The sequence below is a fragment of the Schistosoma mansoni genome (genome assembly GCF_000237925.1).
Source record: "Schistosoma mansoni, WGS project CABG00000000 data, supercontig 0216, strain Puerto Rico, whole genome shotgun sequence".
In the NCBI taxonomy this organism is placed as follows: Eukaryota; Metazoa; Platyhelminthes; class Trematoda; order Strigeidida; family Schistosomatidae; genus Schistosoma; species Schistosoma mansoni.
The window spans coordinates 179,716-197,143 of NW_017386084.1; the positions used below are offsets into that span (position 1 = coordinate 179,716).

General features: G+C 29.6%; 2 protein-coding genes across 2 annotated transcripts in view; both read right to left on the minus strand.

Annotated features, from left to right (window-relative positions):
• The window catches only part of Smp_180710 (hypothetical protein), a gene marked incomplete at its 5' end in the record, with an annotated part of 23,416 nt that extends 16,181 nt beyond the window's left edge, over window positions 1-7,235 (minus strand). The window contains 2 exons of the mRNA XM_018792377.1: window positions 2,717-2,803; window positions 7,226-7,235. Of these exons, the coding sequence (XP_018647240.1) occupies window positions 2,717-2,803; window positions 7,226-7,235 (97 nt within the window). The remainder of the gene's footprint in view (window positions 1-2,716; window positions 2,804-7,225) is intronic.
• Window positions 7,236-12,025: 4,790 nt separating this feature from the next.
• Smp_104850 (hypothetical protein) lies at window positions 12,026-16,062 on the minus strand (the record flags this gene model as incomplete). Its single annotated transcript, XM_018792388.1, has 2 exons — window positions 12,026-14,254; window positions 15,808-16,062. The coding sequence occupies 2 exons, from the start codon at window positions 16,060-16,062 to the stop codon at window positions 12,026-12,028; spliced, it is 2,484 nt and encodes an 827-aa protein (XP_018647241.1).
• Window positions 16,063-17,428: the final 1,366 nt, after the last annotated feature.

Here is a 17,428-nt window from a genome sequence, read left to right on the forward strand (position 1 = left end):
TCCCATACTAGAACGAAACTGCCGTCCAGTTTTTCCAGGTTTTCCATGGTGTTCTAGCTTTAATTGACTCATGCTTTCAACCATGAAAATAACTTTCCTTGAAGTTACTAGTTTTAATTGTTATTACTGTAATTTCGCATCGGGAATTCTTAAAATTCTAGATCTTATAAACAAAATGTGATCCCAAAATGAATAATAATGCAAACCATATTACATCATTCTGCACTGAAGTTGAAGTATTCTAAATCTAAGTGAATTTTCACGAATTGTGATACAGAAAGAAAATTATTTAGAATCTTCATGATTTATTTTAATATCTTTCAAACTATGGTTGATGTTTTGATATTTAAATATGATATAAACTATATTTTCTGATTAAATATATATTGCAATATGTATAGCAATAAAGTTTTATTCTAAAATATGTGGGTAGTACTAATTGTCGGTTAATAGTTAAAAAAATTTTTACCGTAGTTTGAAGAAGTCTCCTAACTTAACTAAGATGTTATGAACAACATATTTGTTTTAGATCAACCTATTTAGATAATTCACTTATGAATTCGACTTCAAGAATGACAATGATTTCTATCAAAATCTATCAATCTTTTCATAAGTTCAATTATTTATAAATGTGTTTAATTAATAATCAATCATCTAAGTAGAAAACCTCTAAGAAATCATTTTATGGTCCCAGTTGACAATAAGGATGATACTCTAGAAATTGACATTACATACCGGTCTACTGAGGAAAAGTAATAATAATTGCTAAAAAACTATATATGAGAAAATTTATTTTAAAAAAATTAAAATATAATAATAGACGTCAATTATGTGAATTCTGGAAATGATGAAGAGCAAATGCAATAAAGTAATGATCATACAATACTTCATACAATAGATCGATGGTGACTAGCAATGCTACCAGGTTCTCAATGGTGGTCTAGCTTATATCGACTCATGAATTTAACTGTTAAAACTTATTAATTAATTTATCTTTACGTAAACAAAACATTAATAGCTAATGTTAAGTTTACTCTTTCATTGTTGGGGATAAGTAATTGCAGTTGAAATTCACTGACTTTAAACTATGTTTGGGTTTCGTTAGCTTACACAAAATCTCCATCCATAAAAATTTACTAAGTTATGAACTGTTACCACGTGGGTATTTATAAACTATAATAGCTCACTCAATATTAATTAAATTGTCTATTTTGATTATGGTTGTTTATGCTGTCTCTTTCTTAAGTAGTAATTTCCCAACTTCTCATCCAATTATATTGTAAATTAGATTACACTTATTATTTAAAGAGTAATAATGACATTTCATTCAAAGTATGACCTTTTAAACTTATGATTATTTGTAGTTGGACTACTCAGACAAATCCTATGTTAGATGAATAAAATGTAGGTAGCTGTTGTTTAACGGCTCCAGTCATAATTAGTATAAATTTTTCACCATTCATTTATCAATAAGATGATTTCATGATGATTTTTTCTCTTTATAAACAAATGGTTTCCACTATCGTCTTGGTTTATACATTAAAAAAGGAGACAGTCCACCACAAGGTAATCTACCTTCTTGATTTACAATAAGTTATATAAATATTAGTGTTACTTAGAGTGATGATTAGCAGGATTGTCTTAAATACAGCAAAGTAAATAAACTGATTATGATTATCACATGTTGAAAATCATCAATGATTTATCAATTCACATTCTCATGTTCATATTGGCAAAGTTGATAGAATATAGAATGAATTAAACAATTATCTACCATTAGATCGCAGCTCAACATTATTGAATTTATAAGATAATATGAACAAGTTTTCATAAATAACTAAGTTTGGTTTCAAACAAAGAAAACTTGCGTGGTATTCAATTATAAACCATGTAACAGTACTTAATTGATCATTTTTACTTTAGATTGGCTCAATTAGGAAAACTTTATTTTTCGTTTGTTATTCAAGCCCGGAGAAAAGCCCACAAACCGCATTCATAAAATACAGTTTAAATTTATGCTTGCTTGTTTATTTACGTCATGTCATCTCTAAATTCAATTTACACAGGGCAAACTGTTTTCTGTAGAGTTGAAACATAATAAAATATTTGTATATAAACAGTAGAGTTAAAAAAAAAGGAAATTGTTGTCAATCTTTGAGCTTAGCAATATTTAAAGTAAAGTAATTGATTTTAACTAAAAACGTTTTAATCTTTTCATACATAAAGACTTTTATACTTCTAATCGGATTTAATTATTTGCAGTGAGACTATAATTTATGGTCGACCTTTGAGTAACGCTAAAATGGCCTTGAAAATGTCCATCTACTTACTAGGATTAAAGGAGGGTTAAAAATTAGTGCGAGGAACTAGGAATAGGATTTACATTTGAACGTTAGGGTTAGAAATTATATTTAATGTTTTCATCAAGAACTGACATCGGTTATAATGCAGGAATGGTATTTAGCCAAATGAGTGGATGAATCTCGCGCGAAAATTCAAGACCTATTATTTTAATTCTGATTGGTTCGTCTATAAATTATAGTCTCGCGTTATTTGCTTGCAGACCGAGAAGAATATTTTAGTCTGAAAAATAGTTTTTCATCAATAAGTTTTATTAGCAGCTATAAATAAATTCAATTTAAAATGAAATAAATGCTGTTTTCATATATATATATATAATGTAGGAATACGGAATTTTATAAATATAGACACATACCTTCATACCAGTTTCGCCAGATAGCATATTCTTTACATCTCAATGCTTGTTTTCTAAGCACTGGTAGTAAACCAGTAGGAAAGAAATCTATTATTAAAAGCAAAAAAAGGATAAAAAATAATGTTGATGGACATCGGGAATACAACAAACAAAAAATGGATACATTTTATATCTATTACGACCATATTTAATACATTACATTTCCTTTAACTCAAAACAGTTTATATGAACAGATTTATTTGAAAAAAACAAAGAACAGTGACCTCAGTATATCATTCTTTGGGACTACTTAGACTACAAGTACTTAAACTCATGTAAAATAAATGGAAGGTGGCTAATGAGTGGATTCGGGATGAGAGTCTTGTCTTATTTCAAAGTTATCAGATAGATTTTTCGGAATCCTAGTGTTGACGTTCAGTACAGGATTCAAACCTTTTGTCTTTTGCTTTGAAGGCCTTTAGTCTTATCTTATTTGCTACTGAGTCCTTAGGTATTAGATTATGATCGCAGAGTGAATATCAACTCTGGTATACAGGTATTTCTCCAAATGAAAAAAGTGTGACCTTGAAGCCACTGATATACGTAACCCATATATTCTACAAAAGCCTACGATATTATATCTATATTGAGGTAATCCACACAGGATGTACATCTACAAAGAAAGACAGATCCAAATTCAGTCTCCAAGATCAACAACAGGTTAAATTATAAGTATCTAAGTTCATAATTATTTAGCTCATTTACTAATAAAAGGTTATGTATTTCGCTTTGCGATACAGCTTATCTGGTTAACAGTGACACTATGTGAACAGGCGTTAAAAGCTGTGATGTACCAGTTGAATCCTTAATGCTTCAACCACTAAGCTAAGGATTCTTATTTCATGCACTTACTGATAAATTTCTCCATTTATCTCCTTGAGAAAATGATTTCAGTAGAATAATTAGATCACTTTAAAATAGTTCTTATCTGTTTTTGACAAGTAATTTTTTAGCCAGAAAGCTTTAAAAATATCTCAGTATATTATTCTCTATTCAGTCAAAACCAGTTTATTGGCTATGTAAATAAACAATAACGTAATGTAGTACGAAATTCCCCCAAAAATGTGAGAGCACAGTGAAATTTAGAAAAAGAGATTAGTGAAGAAAAAATATAAGTGGTAATTAGCTGGGTTTAGTTAACTGGATATATTAGTTTAGTGTGAACTAATAAGCACTTCCAGAAGATATGAAAGGCGTTGTTAGAATAGATAGTTGTTTGTTTAATTGTAACGAGAAATGAGGATTTGAGAGATTTTATTTATTGATTCTTTTCCATATATCTCATATTTACTAGTAACCTAGCAACCTTGTTGTTATAAATCTTTCTATTTCATTTTCAGGATTTAAAAACAAACATAGGCAGCCTAAAAAAACTTCAGTCTTTTCGAATATAGCCCATCATTCAGCGATCAATAGACACATCGGAAAACACAAGAAGTCAACCGAAGACGCCAGTTAATATGAATAGAAAGATCAATGAAGATAAAGAAGCCCAAGATGACAAGCAACCGCAAACCACCGGGACAAAGCAATTAACCACTCGTGAAACAAGTAGGAAGCTCACTTTCACATGAGAAGGGCTGCGGTGATGTTCAGGACAACAATGAATGCTCCGCAACAAAATCATGTAGTTCAGAGAACTCAACAACACCAAAACTGTGAAGTTTGATTTCCTTCTTTCTAATTTGAAATAGCATCTGAAGATCTGAAATTATTTGACATCTCATGGAGAGTCATATCAGCCTTGATAATTCCATCGCTAAAAAATTGCCATGTATACAAGACAATAGTCTGTCTAATGAGGACTATTCATAAGATTATATAAAGTCTGTAGTGCCAAAAACTCGTTAATTCTTCGCATTAGTCTTGTTCCTGAAGTTAACTACACAACATGTTTTCTTTGCCTAGAATAAATAGTTTATTCTAAACTTTGATTCCTATAATATTACTTCCCTCCCAAAGCTTCGTAAATTCATAATTAAACATAATGGTATGAATTGTGGTAAATTGGAACAAATAAACAATTGTGTTGATTACTATATTGTTTATGGATATCTGTTTAAGATCCTTGTTGCATGATTTCTGTAAATTATCTTAAACGTAGTTGGGATGTCAAATCCTATGGAACAGTCATTATGGCTCGAAGTCCTAAGGGCTTAAATAATTAAACCTTCAAGTTTTGTCTCAATTACACCAGTATTCGAAACTCAGCCTTGCTTCAAATTACTACTATTACTAATTAAATAAAGTATACATTTATGGTTTCTCAGATGGATGAAACACATCTTCTTTACTAATCTAAGAGCTTAACAGTACAATATGATGACTAATTTTTTTCTTAAGTCATTCGTACATTTAGTATAATTTCAAGAAATTCAGGTATATTCAAACGATTATGCCTAGTGGATTTGTTTAATTAAAAATTGCCAAACTTTATTTGCAGTGATGAGTTTTTCTCCTTACTCTAATGAATAAATAGATATCGTAAAGTATCTTAGTGAATTGCTTTCCATCCCAATTTATTATAATAAAACAACTGCATAAGTAAAGTTGATAATTCAAGCCTACAGTACACTGTTTATAAAGAAACAAGACTTTCAGTATAAATACATTATATGGTAAACAAGGGAGATGTAACATTTTGATAATTTAGTTTATAAATTAACTCGTCTCGTTGTACGATGTTTTATTTTGAATTACTGTTTGTCAGTTCTTAAATCGCTTCTATCCACAAAAGTCAGAGGAATAAATATTATCACTGGATTACTAATAAGAACATAAGAATTTTCAGTGTTGTCTTGAATAACATGTTAGCACATTCAGTATACTATCACATAGTCACAATTTTGTAATGCCACTTAAAACTGAATAATTGGATTAATGTTGACTGAGTCAGTAAACAAATATCACTGAAGTAAGTGTCACGAGTAAATGACTATTTGATGGATGCGATTCTTATTGATAGAACAATTCAAAAATACATAACAATTTTTTAGAGATACTGTACAAATGCTTAATATTTACCCTTTCCATTTAGAATTTAAGATTTTTACCGTACTCTTGATACACTTGCACTTCAAGTAATAAACACAATACAGTAAGAAATGTAAGTATGATTTAAAGGAAGTTTCGTCACTGAAGCCACTGAAAAACAAAGGGCATTGGACTGATACTCTATTTTATTCAGAGAATCTACAGTATTACGTACCACTGACTAGTTTTAAAACGAATGTAAGAAGTTTTGATAGGTGAATTTCAACCATATCAGTTATAGTATATTCATAACTGCTATCAATGCACGATTATAAGATAATATCGTGAATTAACTGATAACTGGACCGCGATTCTGTGATATTTAAAAGTCATTATACACAGCCAAACTTCTGCCTAGTACCCTCTGGTTTTCACTAATGCTGTTTTAACATTCTTCGTCCCTAGACGAAATACATATCCCAAAAAACATCCATTTAAGTAGAATTTATTAATTTGAAGATAACATAAATAATGCAGAAATAAAAAACAGTAAATCACAACATTCAATCAACCATGAAATCATTTTAAAATTTGTTGTTTAAAAAATAAATTTCTATTTTTTTTAAAAATTTAATACGTTCCAAAACTAATAATCCGATGATTAATTAATTAGCACTTATCTAGGGAAAAAATGTATACTCTGTCTAAACTCATTTTTATCCAAATTTTTCCATAGTCAGTAATTAAAATTTATCATTTGAATTAAATAAAAATATAAACATATTTTGGTTGTCAATATACAAACTTTATGAACTATCGTTAAATAGCGATATAAATGAATGTATGATTCGAACTGAAGGAACTGGATTTAATATTTAATAAATTGTAAATTATTTCATGATATACTAGTAATGTAAAGTCAATATTCATCATAATGGGATAGAAGTTGGAGAATCATTTAAAAACTATCAAACCTTTTAGTGGTCATAGTGAGATCATTAGTCAGTATCCTTTTGATCTATGTATATTAGAAAGATAATAAAAAGGGTTAAATTTGCTACGCCACAAAGTACATACATCACACTAAACTTATTCAAATAACACATAAACATAAATATAGCATTATTTTAATTTAAGTGCACGTATGAAGGCATAAAAATATTGTAGTTGTATGTAACTATTTAACTACTAATATGTAAATGTCATTTTTAGTGTCAAATACTGTTACACAACACACTGTAATTAAGCATTGTTATCAAATAAATTGTAAACATTCTTAATAGTGGGAAGAATTTATTTCTTTGATCTTTCTGTCTTGGGTAACTGGGAGAATTTTATAAATTAACTTACGTACGCTAAGGATAAAAAAAATTACGAATCAAGTTCTCAATAATGATCTCAGTGTGCAAATGAACGAATAGAGAGCACTTAATATATTTACTGTACTTATTATCAGAGGAGTTAAAACAATGAATGCGATTTTACAACAATGCATACAATCAGCCATAAAGACAGTAACTTAATAGCTGTTTGCCAGTAAGCAATTGATGAGTCTTTATAATCTAATTCATTACAGATTTAACAACATTTTAAAGATTCCCAAAGTTATGTTGGTAAATTTCACATTAATGGAAACTAGTATACTGTTCTGGTAGTATTAGTTCTACGGAATGCAGATTTTGAGAGTATATTTCCATAAATATAAACATCCAGCTGATTAATTCCCAATAGGACAAAACGCGCATCGATGATTCCATGGTTAGAAATCATCAAATTCCATAAATTTTTCTGTATTGACAAGTTTGATTAGGCAAGAACAATAAACGTAGTAGAATAACATGAGTTTTCGATATTGTAATAAAAGGTATGTATGCTGATTTTTAAATATTAACACTATTACGTTTAGGATGTAGGCCGATGATGAGAAACTACAAAATAAAATGAATTCATTTATTGTTCATGCTTAAGTCAAACTTGCTTAAAAATGCCTGTGAATTTACGGTATAGACTAGATAATCCATACAGGATGCACATATGTCTAGAGAGACTGAACAATTACAATCCTTAACATCAAAAGACGAAAGATTTAAACTTATATAAATGAAATATATTTCCGGAAATCATTAAATCTAGTTTCTACAAAAAAGCATCAACTCTTTCAATCTGTAATTTAACTAATTCAAAATTTGTCTTTGAAAAAAAATATTAGAATTTTTCTAATAAACACTCCAATTTCATCATGATGATGGTTATTAACCAATAACGTACAAAATTACAGAATCAATTAGATTTGGAAACAAAAAAATTACATCACTTAGAACACATAAATAAAGGATAATGGCAGTAACAATTAGCGGAAATGATTATTAAAAAAAACAGCCACAATGATGATCATAATAACAATGGTAAAAATAACACGTGATAACAATTCTAACCTTGTTAATAGATTACATTTATTTATTGACGGAAAAATTCTTTATCCAATACCCAATATAAACGAGAAAATATTGAACTACTTTCACTAACCTACTTTTTACTTTCCTACTATACTTAATATAACTGCCAATATTATGTTAGTATTATGATAAAAATCATTTGGTTAACGTGGTAATCAATTAAACAAATTTTCCTCTTTTTCTCGAGCGAATAAATTGGAAGTTGAGATTAAATTTCAAATTATAATATTTTTATGCTACTGACTGAAATAAGTAGTAATCTTCAATTTTTTTCCTTATTTAAATATTAATCAGAGTAAATAAATCCACTTGTTCCAAGACTGTAACCAGAGATATGAATCATGAATATTAGCGACTAATTAAACAAAATTCATTCTCATAATTGGGTGATATGAGCTAGCGAAATATTCCAAAAGCAAGACATACTGGACATACATTCTGTGTACATGTGGAGTTATTTACTTGAGGTTTGAAATTATAATCATGTCTCGTGAGAATCATCATAAAATAAAATTTACGTAAGTCTTAACATCGTTGTAATTGGTAGTAATAGACTACATAAACCAGTTCAAATTAAGAATTAAATAAAGAAAAGTCATAGAATATGTAATATTTCTACGGTAAACAATTACTAATTAAATTTGTAAATAAAACTAAAATTCAGAGGCTTGATAAGCACGTTTACCTAATAAGATATGAGTTAACGAATGACTTCCACTTGAAGCATTACTATACAGTCACATATAATGTAATTTGGATAAAAGTTTAATTTTGTTGCCATTACATGATTGGTTATTTGTCACTAAGAAATAAAGACCGTGTATCACAAAGTACAATAATCTTTAAACAATGAGTGAGTTAGTAAGATCATTTTTAAGAATCTTCATGTCCACCTAAGGAAAACAACCTTTACATGGTTGGCCGATTTCTTCATAATCCTCTTTATCCAATAGTCGGTCAATGATGATTCATTCTTATATTCTGAAATTTAGTAGATAGAGTTGAGCTTCTGACTTTAGACTGAATCTGAAATTACTATCACAAATGAACTTTTGATAAAGAATTAGGTTAAGGTGAATGACAATCAGAATAAATGTGCAGACAATGACAGTCCAGACCTTAAAATTAACCAGTCAAGCTCATTTTCGACAGAATAAGTTGTCGAAAATCCCGAAGTTTGTCTCAAAGATACTTCTTATAAGTATAATAGAAAGCTATATAGTTATATCACCAAGTTCAGATCACACAAATTTACAAAAATAATAATCATTGTTGAATCACTTAATACAATCCAAAATTTCACATTTTACAGCAGTTGAATTGTTATCCAGCCTGATATCGCATTGATATGACACCATATTAGCTGTGAAATTAAAATGATACTAATCGAAAGGAGAATTGTCGATTATATTAAACATAATTATCTTACTGCAGTTTGGAATTAAATGAAAGAATGAAGAAGTTACGAAGTTGACGAAGTGGCTAATGAAGGATTATATTATTGTTCATGATATATATATATATATATATATATATTTAAAAGCATTCAGTGAAAGTACTTGGTATATCTAAGGAAAATATATCAATAGTAGTAAATAATATTTATTAAAAACAATAAACTATTAACGGGAACTAAATATGTGAACACATATCGGCACTGAAGTCTCCGTCTTTGCCTACTTGTGAACCTGGATCACAAGTATCTTCAGCAAAAGTATCCAAGACATTTAAATTTATGTGCTACATCTATCAATTACTGAGCTACATATTAATGTAGCAAGATTAGTAACTTGACTTATTTTAATTTAACAAAATTTTGTATCCTACCAATCTAATCTGTTTTCGAGATAATTTATTTTTAATTTACAAATATTCACTTGTAGATAAATGACCAGATATTCCAACAGTTCGACTTTTTTAGCGCTAAATTAAAACTTTGTTCATAATTCTTTGGAGTTTCCTTCACTTACATAATTCTTTAACCTATGCGAAATATTCATGTAGACTGTAATCAGAAATATTTTTTGATCATTCTTTTGTTAGCCTATCTTAAATCATTCTGTTGAAAGCTTTTTAATATTAAAACTAAATGTAATATGCATTAGTTTATTTTACCAATACTCAATTGTCTATCTAACAGACATATCACTCTCTGTCACAAAAAAATACGCTTATAGAAATACAGATACATGCATGATTATTTTTTGAGAAATAAACAACCTACAGTAACTGATTCATCGCTTAAAATCTAAATACAGCTGTCGTTAAAAAACATTTTTGAAAAAAGTGTTAAACATTCACTACACTAGTCTTCTCTATGTTTAATCGATTATCAATATATTTATACTGTCTCGAATCATTAACCTATTAGCTTCTCTGAGAATTAATACATGTCATACAAGTAGGAAATGTTAAAAATTCACTATTTTACAAGAAAAGCATTTCAATCAAATAATCATATGTTTTTTCAATATAACTTCAGTTAATTTGAAATTTATCCGTAGAAGAAAAAATATGAAAACTTGTGTTTGTTTAAGTAACAGAAAAATGTTATTATTTACTTTTGTTTCGCATCTTTAGTTGCGTTCTCATAGTAACCAGATGATTCAATCAATCTGTAAGACAAAAATAATTCACTGTGCCCTTAGCACATGAAAATGCTTATCTAATTAAATGTTGTTGCTCCTTAAAAACGTTTATGATAAGTCACTATAAAAGAAAATAGACTGTATCTTACAGTCAACTGACAAATGAAAAGTTACTTAATAGTTTTATAAGCAATAAGGACACTTGATATTATCACAATCGTTGATCATTTTAGGACTTAATGAAAGACCCTGATATATACCTTTAAAATTGTTATACTACTCACTACAGAAAGTACCAATGTCAAATCTATAGATGGAATTCATTAACATATTCCTATTTCATACACAGTGAAATGAATTTTCATCAATAGTCAAAGTTTGACTGGAACACTGGTTATTTGAATATTTTTATTTTTTATTTAGACAGAGAATGTACTTGTAATAAGAAAGACATTTATCTCTGAGGCAGCAATTCAGTTTAATCAAATCACTTATTTGCTCAACAAATTATTCATGCTATTGTCACAGGATATCAATTCAATATTCAAAACGAATAAATACAATTATCTAAGAGAAAACCATAATTTCAGTACTACAGACTTATGAAAGCATACTTCTGAGGCATCCAGGCATTTTTAGTTTTCTGGATGAATTACGTTGAAAACCTGTTGAATCCATCACTGAAAATCAAAATAACTAACAAATCTTTGTTGTATTTTTGATCACATAATGATTTTAGTCAGATAACTGTTGAAAACTAGGAATTACCAGACAGTCGTTTCGTCCTTGGGCAAGACTCCTCAGCTCTGGGTATTCAGAACCTTACCAAGAGTCCAACCCAGGTTTTTCAGGTCTCGCGATAAGCGCTTAACATTTAAAACACTGTCTAGGCAAGTAAAGTTTTACATTTCTAACTGAGATCGATTCGTAACACTGATCAACCATCTTTAAATGCCTTCGGTACAGAACTGTTTCAAATACGATATTGCTGAACTCTTATTTAACTGGTCGATTTTGATGAACAAATATTGATTTGTTTGTTATAACGACACTACCTCAGATTTATTGATTAAATATCAGGACATATTATTGCGAACAAACATACATAACTTCTATTTTCTATTAGTCAGTATGGAGAACATCTTCATGGAAACGAATCCATAAGAATGATTTTATGTGAATTAGAGGAAATATTATATAGTAGTAAGTGAAATATTAGTTCACCATTATATCTTATCCAATGTTTTATATAGTTACGAATAACAGAAAATTAGGGTTAATAGTAGTAGTATTTGACTGATCAAAATCATTTGAAAGTTACCTGATGTGATCGTCAATTGACAAATATTATTTCCCAATCTTAAAAGTTCCATTGATGGCATAATTAAAGTAGATTTGCATAACTTAGTTTCATTTACAGTTATATTATTACTGTTACCGTTTCTCTGTTTAATAATCGTGCTTGATGTGGATAGGAATAAACTTGTTAGCGTATTTTCAGCATACTTCCATGTCATCTCCAAATATCGACCTATGATTTGATGTCGTGTACTAACTTCACGATGATCACTCCATTGTACACCCTTTTTAGAATTAACTCTAGGTTTACTTTGTTCTTTTTCCTTATTATCAGTGATGCTACTACTTTCAGTTGTAGTATAAATAAGTGAATCATTCTTGTCTTTTTTGTAATTATGATCGTCTGGCTTTGTTTGATTATTCGATTGTAATTTAGTAAAATCAGTACCAAGTGTATGATTACTGATTGATGAATAAGGTGAAACAGGTGATCCAGTAGCCACATATCGATCTAATGTGCTAGAACGATGCAATGTATCCTGATAACGTGAAATATAGTTTGGTAAAAAGTTAGTTCTATGATGGATATCTGTTTTTCGAGGTGTTTTAGAAATACTCTCTTTTGTTTCTGTCATATTTGAATGATTTGTTGAAGTAGCACGTACTAATACGCCGTGTTTACCTTCAACACTTACAGCATGTGATATAGATGGAGACGAGGGGGAGGTAGAAGAGGAAGCGGAACAGGAATTCAAATTATTGGTGTTACTAAGAGTTTTTAATCGTTGTTCGGCTTCAACTTGTCTTATTTGTGCTGTAGCGGCAGCTGGTGTATATACAAGTTGTAATTTTTGTACTTGATATAATAGATCAGTTGATTGAGATAGTATATCTAAAAAAATTGATATAAATTCATATTCATCTCGAAGATAGTCTGAAGCTAACAAACCATGATTATCTTGAATGAATTTTTGAAATTCTTGTTGTAACAAATTTTTGTTTGATAAGTCATGATTATAATCGATAGTAGTATAATTGTTATCAGGTTCACTAAAGAATAGCTTCGGAAACTTATACATGTGTAAATAGATTAGATGAGCAAGACGCAAGGAACGTTGTTTAGCGAATAATGAAAATAAGCATCCAACAGACATCGAAAATACAACATCAACAGGATCATTTAATAAGTTATATGAAATAAGTTGTGATAATGGTCTAAAAGTACTAGTAGTATCGGTAGTTGATGATAAAATTTGAGCAGAATGAAATATATTCTCGTCGTTACATATTAATTTATACAAATGTGTATTACGATATATTTGAAATGTATTATGTAAATGTCCTCGTAAAATACTTAACTCTTCAATACCACGTGTCATTTCCCATAGTTCATCATGTGTAAAACGTGATAATTCCATATAACCTAATAATGATACACCAGAATAAATTAAATATTGAGCAGAATTAATAATAGCTAATGTTAACAATTTACTGTACAAGGAATTAACTTTATATGCATCTAAAAAGAGTTTTGTTAAAATTGTATCACAGTTATTTGAAGCATTAATCTGATTTAAACGATATTGCATATTACGTTGTTCATTGGCTAAACGTTTCATCTGTGTCCAACATTGTCTTAAACTTTCGCATAAAATTCTCAGTTCACCTAATTGTGAGGAATAATCATAATGTGTTGTTGTATAACCGGTAATAGGTGTGTCATTACTATTATCATCATCATCTCCGCTATCATCATTTAAATGTAATAATGTCGTTAATAAAAACTCATGATAATCATTTAATATATTGGAAGAATTTTTCTCATAAAGAGCTTGAAAAGAATAATTATTATTGCTTGATATAGAAAATTTTGATAGAATACAATCTAATAAATTGGTTTCTTTAATGAGAACAGTCTCTGAATGAGCCAGTAATGCAAGCAAACCTAAACTTAACTCTTTTACAGTATTGTTCAATGTATCAAGATGTACAACGTTCAATAGCTTTAAATAGAAACGATGCAAATAAGTTAAATGGTTTAAATCATCTGATTTATTTCTGGAAGTATTGGAAGAAGTATTTACACATATAATAGGATTGCTGATTGTTGATAAGTTGATATGTTCATCCAATGCTGATGATGGTTGGTTTTTATTGTTGTCATATTTATCTGTATTAAGTATCTGTAATAAAAGTTAAAACACAAAACTGAATTAAGTGTAAAATCTATCCTTGATACGATATGGAGTTATAGGCACAAAATGTATAAATACACTATATTCTTGTTGATCTACATTTTAACTGAAATATCTTAATACATATATTGGAAGGTGAACATACAGTGGTGAACAACTTCAACGTGTTTCTATGCTCAAAAGATTTTTAGTTAGCTTCACACTTACAACAACTTGTAAGTCAAGTGAGATGTTATTGACTGGTTGCATTTAGCTCCACCCAAGTGAATTCCAATGTATTCACAACTGGCAGAAAAAAGATAGAACCAAAAATCACTGACAATCATTTTTGCACAAATCTGTTAGATGTGTTAGGTTACAGGCACTTTCACTAATCAGAACTTCACACATATTTAGGCTGTACAACACGTTTGTTCACCTGAAGTATTCATTTCTTACAATCATAATTTGAAATGTTTGAAAAATAATGTACCTCTCTTCAAATTAAGAAACTTGAATTGTTTGTCTAAACTGTATGCTAGTTATGCTTGAAGAAATAAAATCATCTTAAAACAAGATAAGGACGCTTCAGTGAGGAAAACTTTCTTTTTAATGATGTCATTTCCTGAAGTTGTAAAATCCTATTTATTAATAATTTTACTTGTGGCAGTCTAAAATAAAATGGAATGTTGCACCGTTAAGTAAAAAGCATCGAAGACACGTGTAAAGGATTGATTAAAACTATCCGGATTCTATAGTTAAGAATCTTCACAGACCTAAGTTTAAAATACTGTTTCCTAAATACCGAAATTGATACAGCTTGAAATTTTCCTCATTACATGAAATATTTCAGCTTGTTAGTTTTTGAGCTTTGTTAGCAGTTTTAAAATCAATTTTTGTTTAAAAATTTCCATATCGTATAGTTTAAACAATTAAATAGAATGCGTTTCCATAACCAAACGTTTTTCTGTATGAGTAGATTAAACCGAGTCACAGTAATTTTCTCAAAAACTAAGAGCTGGATGACCGTTACTTATTATTGCAGTTTAACAGAAGTTTGAAGTATCTGCTATTGAATCTTGACCTAATAATTTGAAGGTGCCTTTGTTCTTGCCAAGCTCTACGTCGATTATGGCTGACCAACTGGTTTTCGGTCGTTTCGGAACTCAAATGTCCTTGGACTGACCACACTCAAAGTCATGCGTGCACACTGTTAAGAAGCTTTACCCTAGAAAAAATGATTTTCTTGTGTTCCATGATTTTCCGTGATTTTCCACTTGATACTATTCAGTAATTGGACTGAATACCTTGATTTAGTGATTTTCATAAGTTGTGCATGAACTGGCATAAGCCTAAAAAGGAATGATAAACCAAGGGTTTATAATGTAAAATATCTTAGTTCCTGGGTATTCCGCTTAAGCAGACGTAATTTGTAATAAAAAGTCAACGTTATTCAGATGTACGGGAAACTTTCATCTATCGTAACTGGAACACGTATTATTTCTTACGTAATTAATAATGAAGGGTATTTAGTAAGCATAAATATGAATAAATGGTCTTACCGAATCATTCTGTTTGATTCCACAAGGATAACCTTGTAAAACGATCTTATTAAAATTTGGTAATATTTTAACCGAATGGCATAATGATAATGCGAGTGTGACTAACTCATCCACTGAAGATGTACATGATCTTAAACTTTGTTCAATGTAATCGACTGATTGCATGTCGAATGAACTCTCCACAGATGTAGCCGGCGGATCTTCATCTTCTTGGATTGTACAAGCCCTGCCGATAGAAGCTAATGACGCATGCATTTACGAACTAAAAATGAAATACAACCTGGGAAATAAATTTACAATTAGAAAATATGTATGTGGCTTAAAAATTTGATAAAATCATTTGTGAATTTAATTAGTTTTCATCTGAATTATTGTGTTAAGCTAATAAAATATATAGAACAGATACCGATTTAATTCCAATTGATGTATTTCACTTACCAGTACTGCTTCGTATAATCAACTTTATGCCAATGTCTAAGTATGGAAATTGATAATACTGCACAACAACACAAACCAAACTAGGTAAGTGTGGGAGTTGAACATAAAATTTATCAATTACAAGTCAACCCCTTTAGCCATCATAGGACTGGTCTTTCCATATTTTTTACTAGTTTTACTATAGTCAGATGATAATTTCGCATCAATTCAACAAATAACATTTTGCTTCAAAATACTATTAACTTATCTATTAATAGGTTTATAGTATCATATTGTCACCAAAATCTAACATACCATATTCTCGTTTTTTAAAATCCTCTAAGGGTAATGAACAAACAGCACGTGTTTTAAAGTCACTTACATATTTACAGACCTTGTAGTAAGATAAATTAAACGATTATTTTGAAAATTCCCTGATGTATCTTGAGATATGAATCCCGATACAGTGAAATATTTGTTTAACGTAATCTTTGAGACTTAAAATACTGGATGACCAGTAACCTTGAAACAATATAGGGCGCGCATTAGATTTCACACGACTGGCCAAGAAAACGGTATTTCAATCACAACACAGTTTAGTAGAATTGGTCAGCATTATACTAACTCACATCGCCATATTATTCGCAGTATAGCAGAAATCATTCAAAATACTCAAGCTTACGTTCTCTGAAACCATATAACCAGTTCTCACTTAAAACCAAAGCTTATACTTGATTTATAAGTTCAAAAACCTTTTCTAATGGTTTTAGTTGATTGGAAACGAATTATTCGAAAATTCAATTGGGCCAAACGCACCGATGTACATTTGACTACTAATAGAATTGAAATTTAATTTGTAAAACGAATGTGTGAACTGAGATGGTGGAAATTCTATTTTATAAGATTTAGGAAGCACTAACATTGTCACTTTCAAAATACTTTTTATACATTAAAATGCATTCTTCATACTTTCACTGTTTGACACAGCCTTGAAGGTACTCAGATTGAAGGTTTTACAGTCGCTCCATACTCAAGAAAGTTTCTGAAATCATGCTAACAAGGGTTTTCTCCAAATCGGGTCTTGTTAAAATTGTCCGGACGATGCATCGGTGATCAGAAAATACAGGCTAAGGTCAATGTTCTATCTTAATATTAACAGAGATTAGCAGTCATTCAAACCTTGCGTCGAACTTACAGTTTCTGC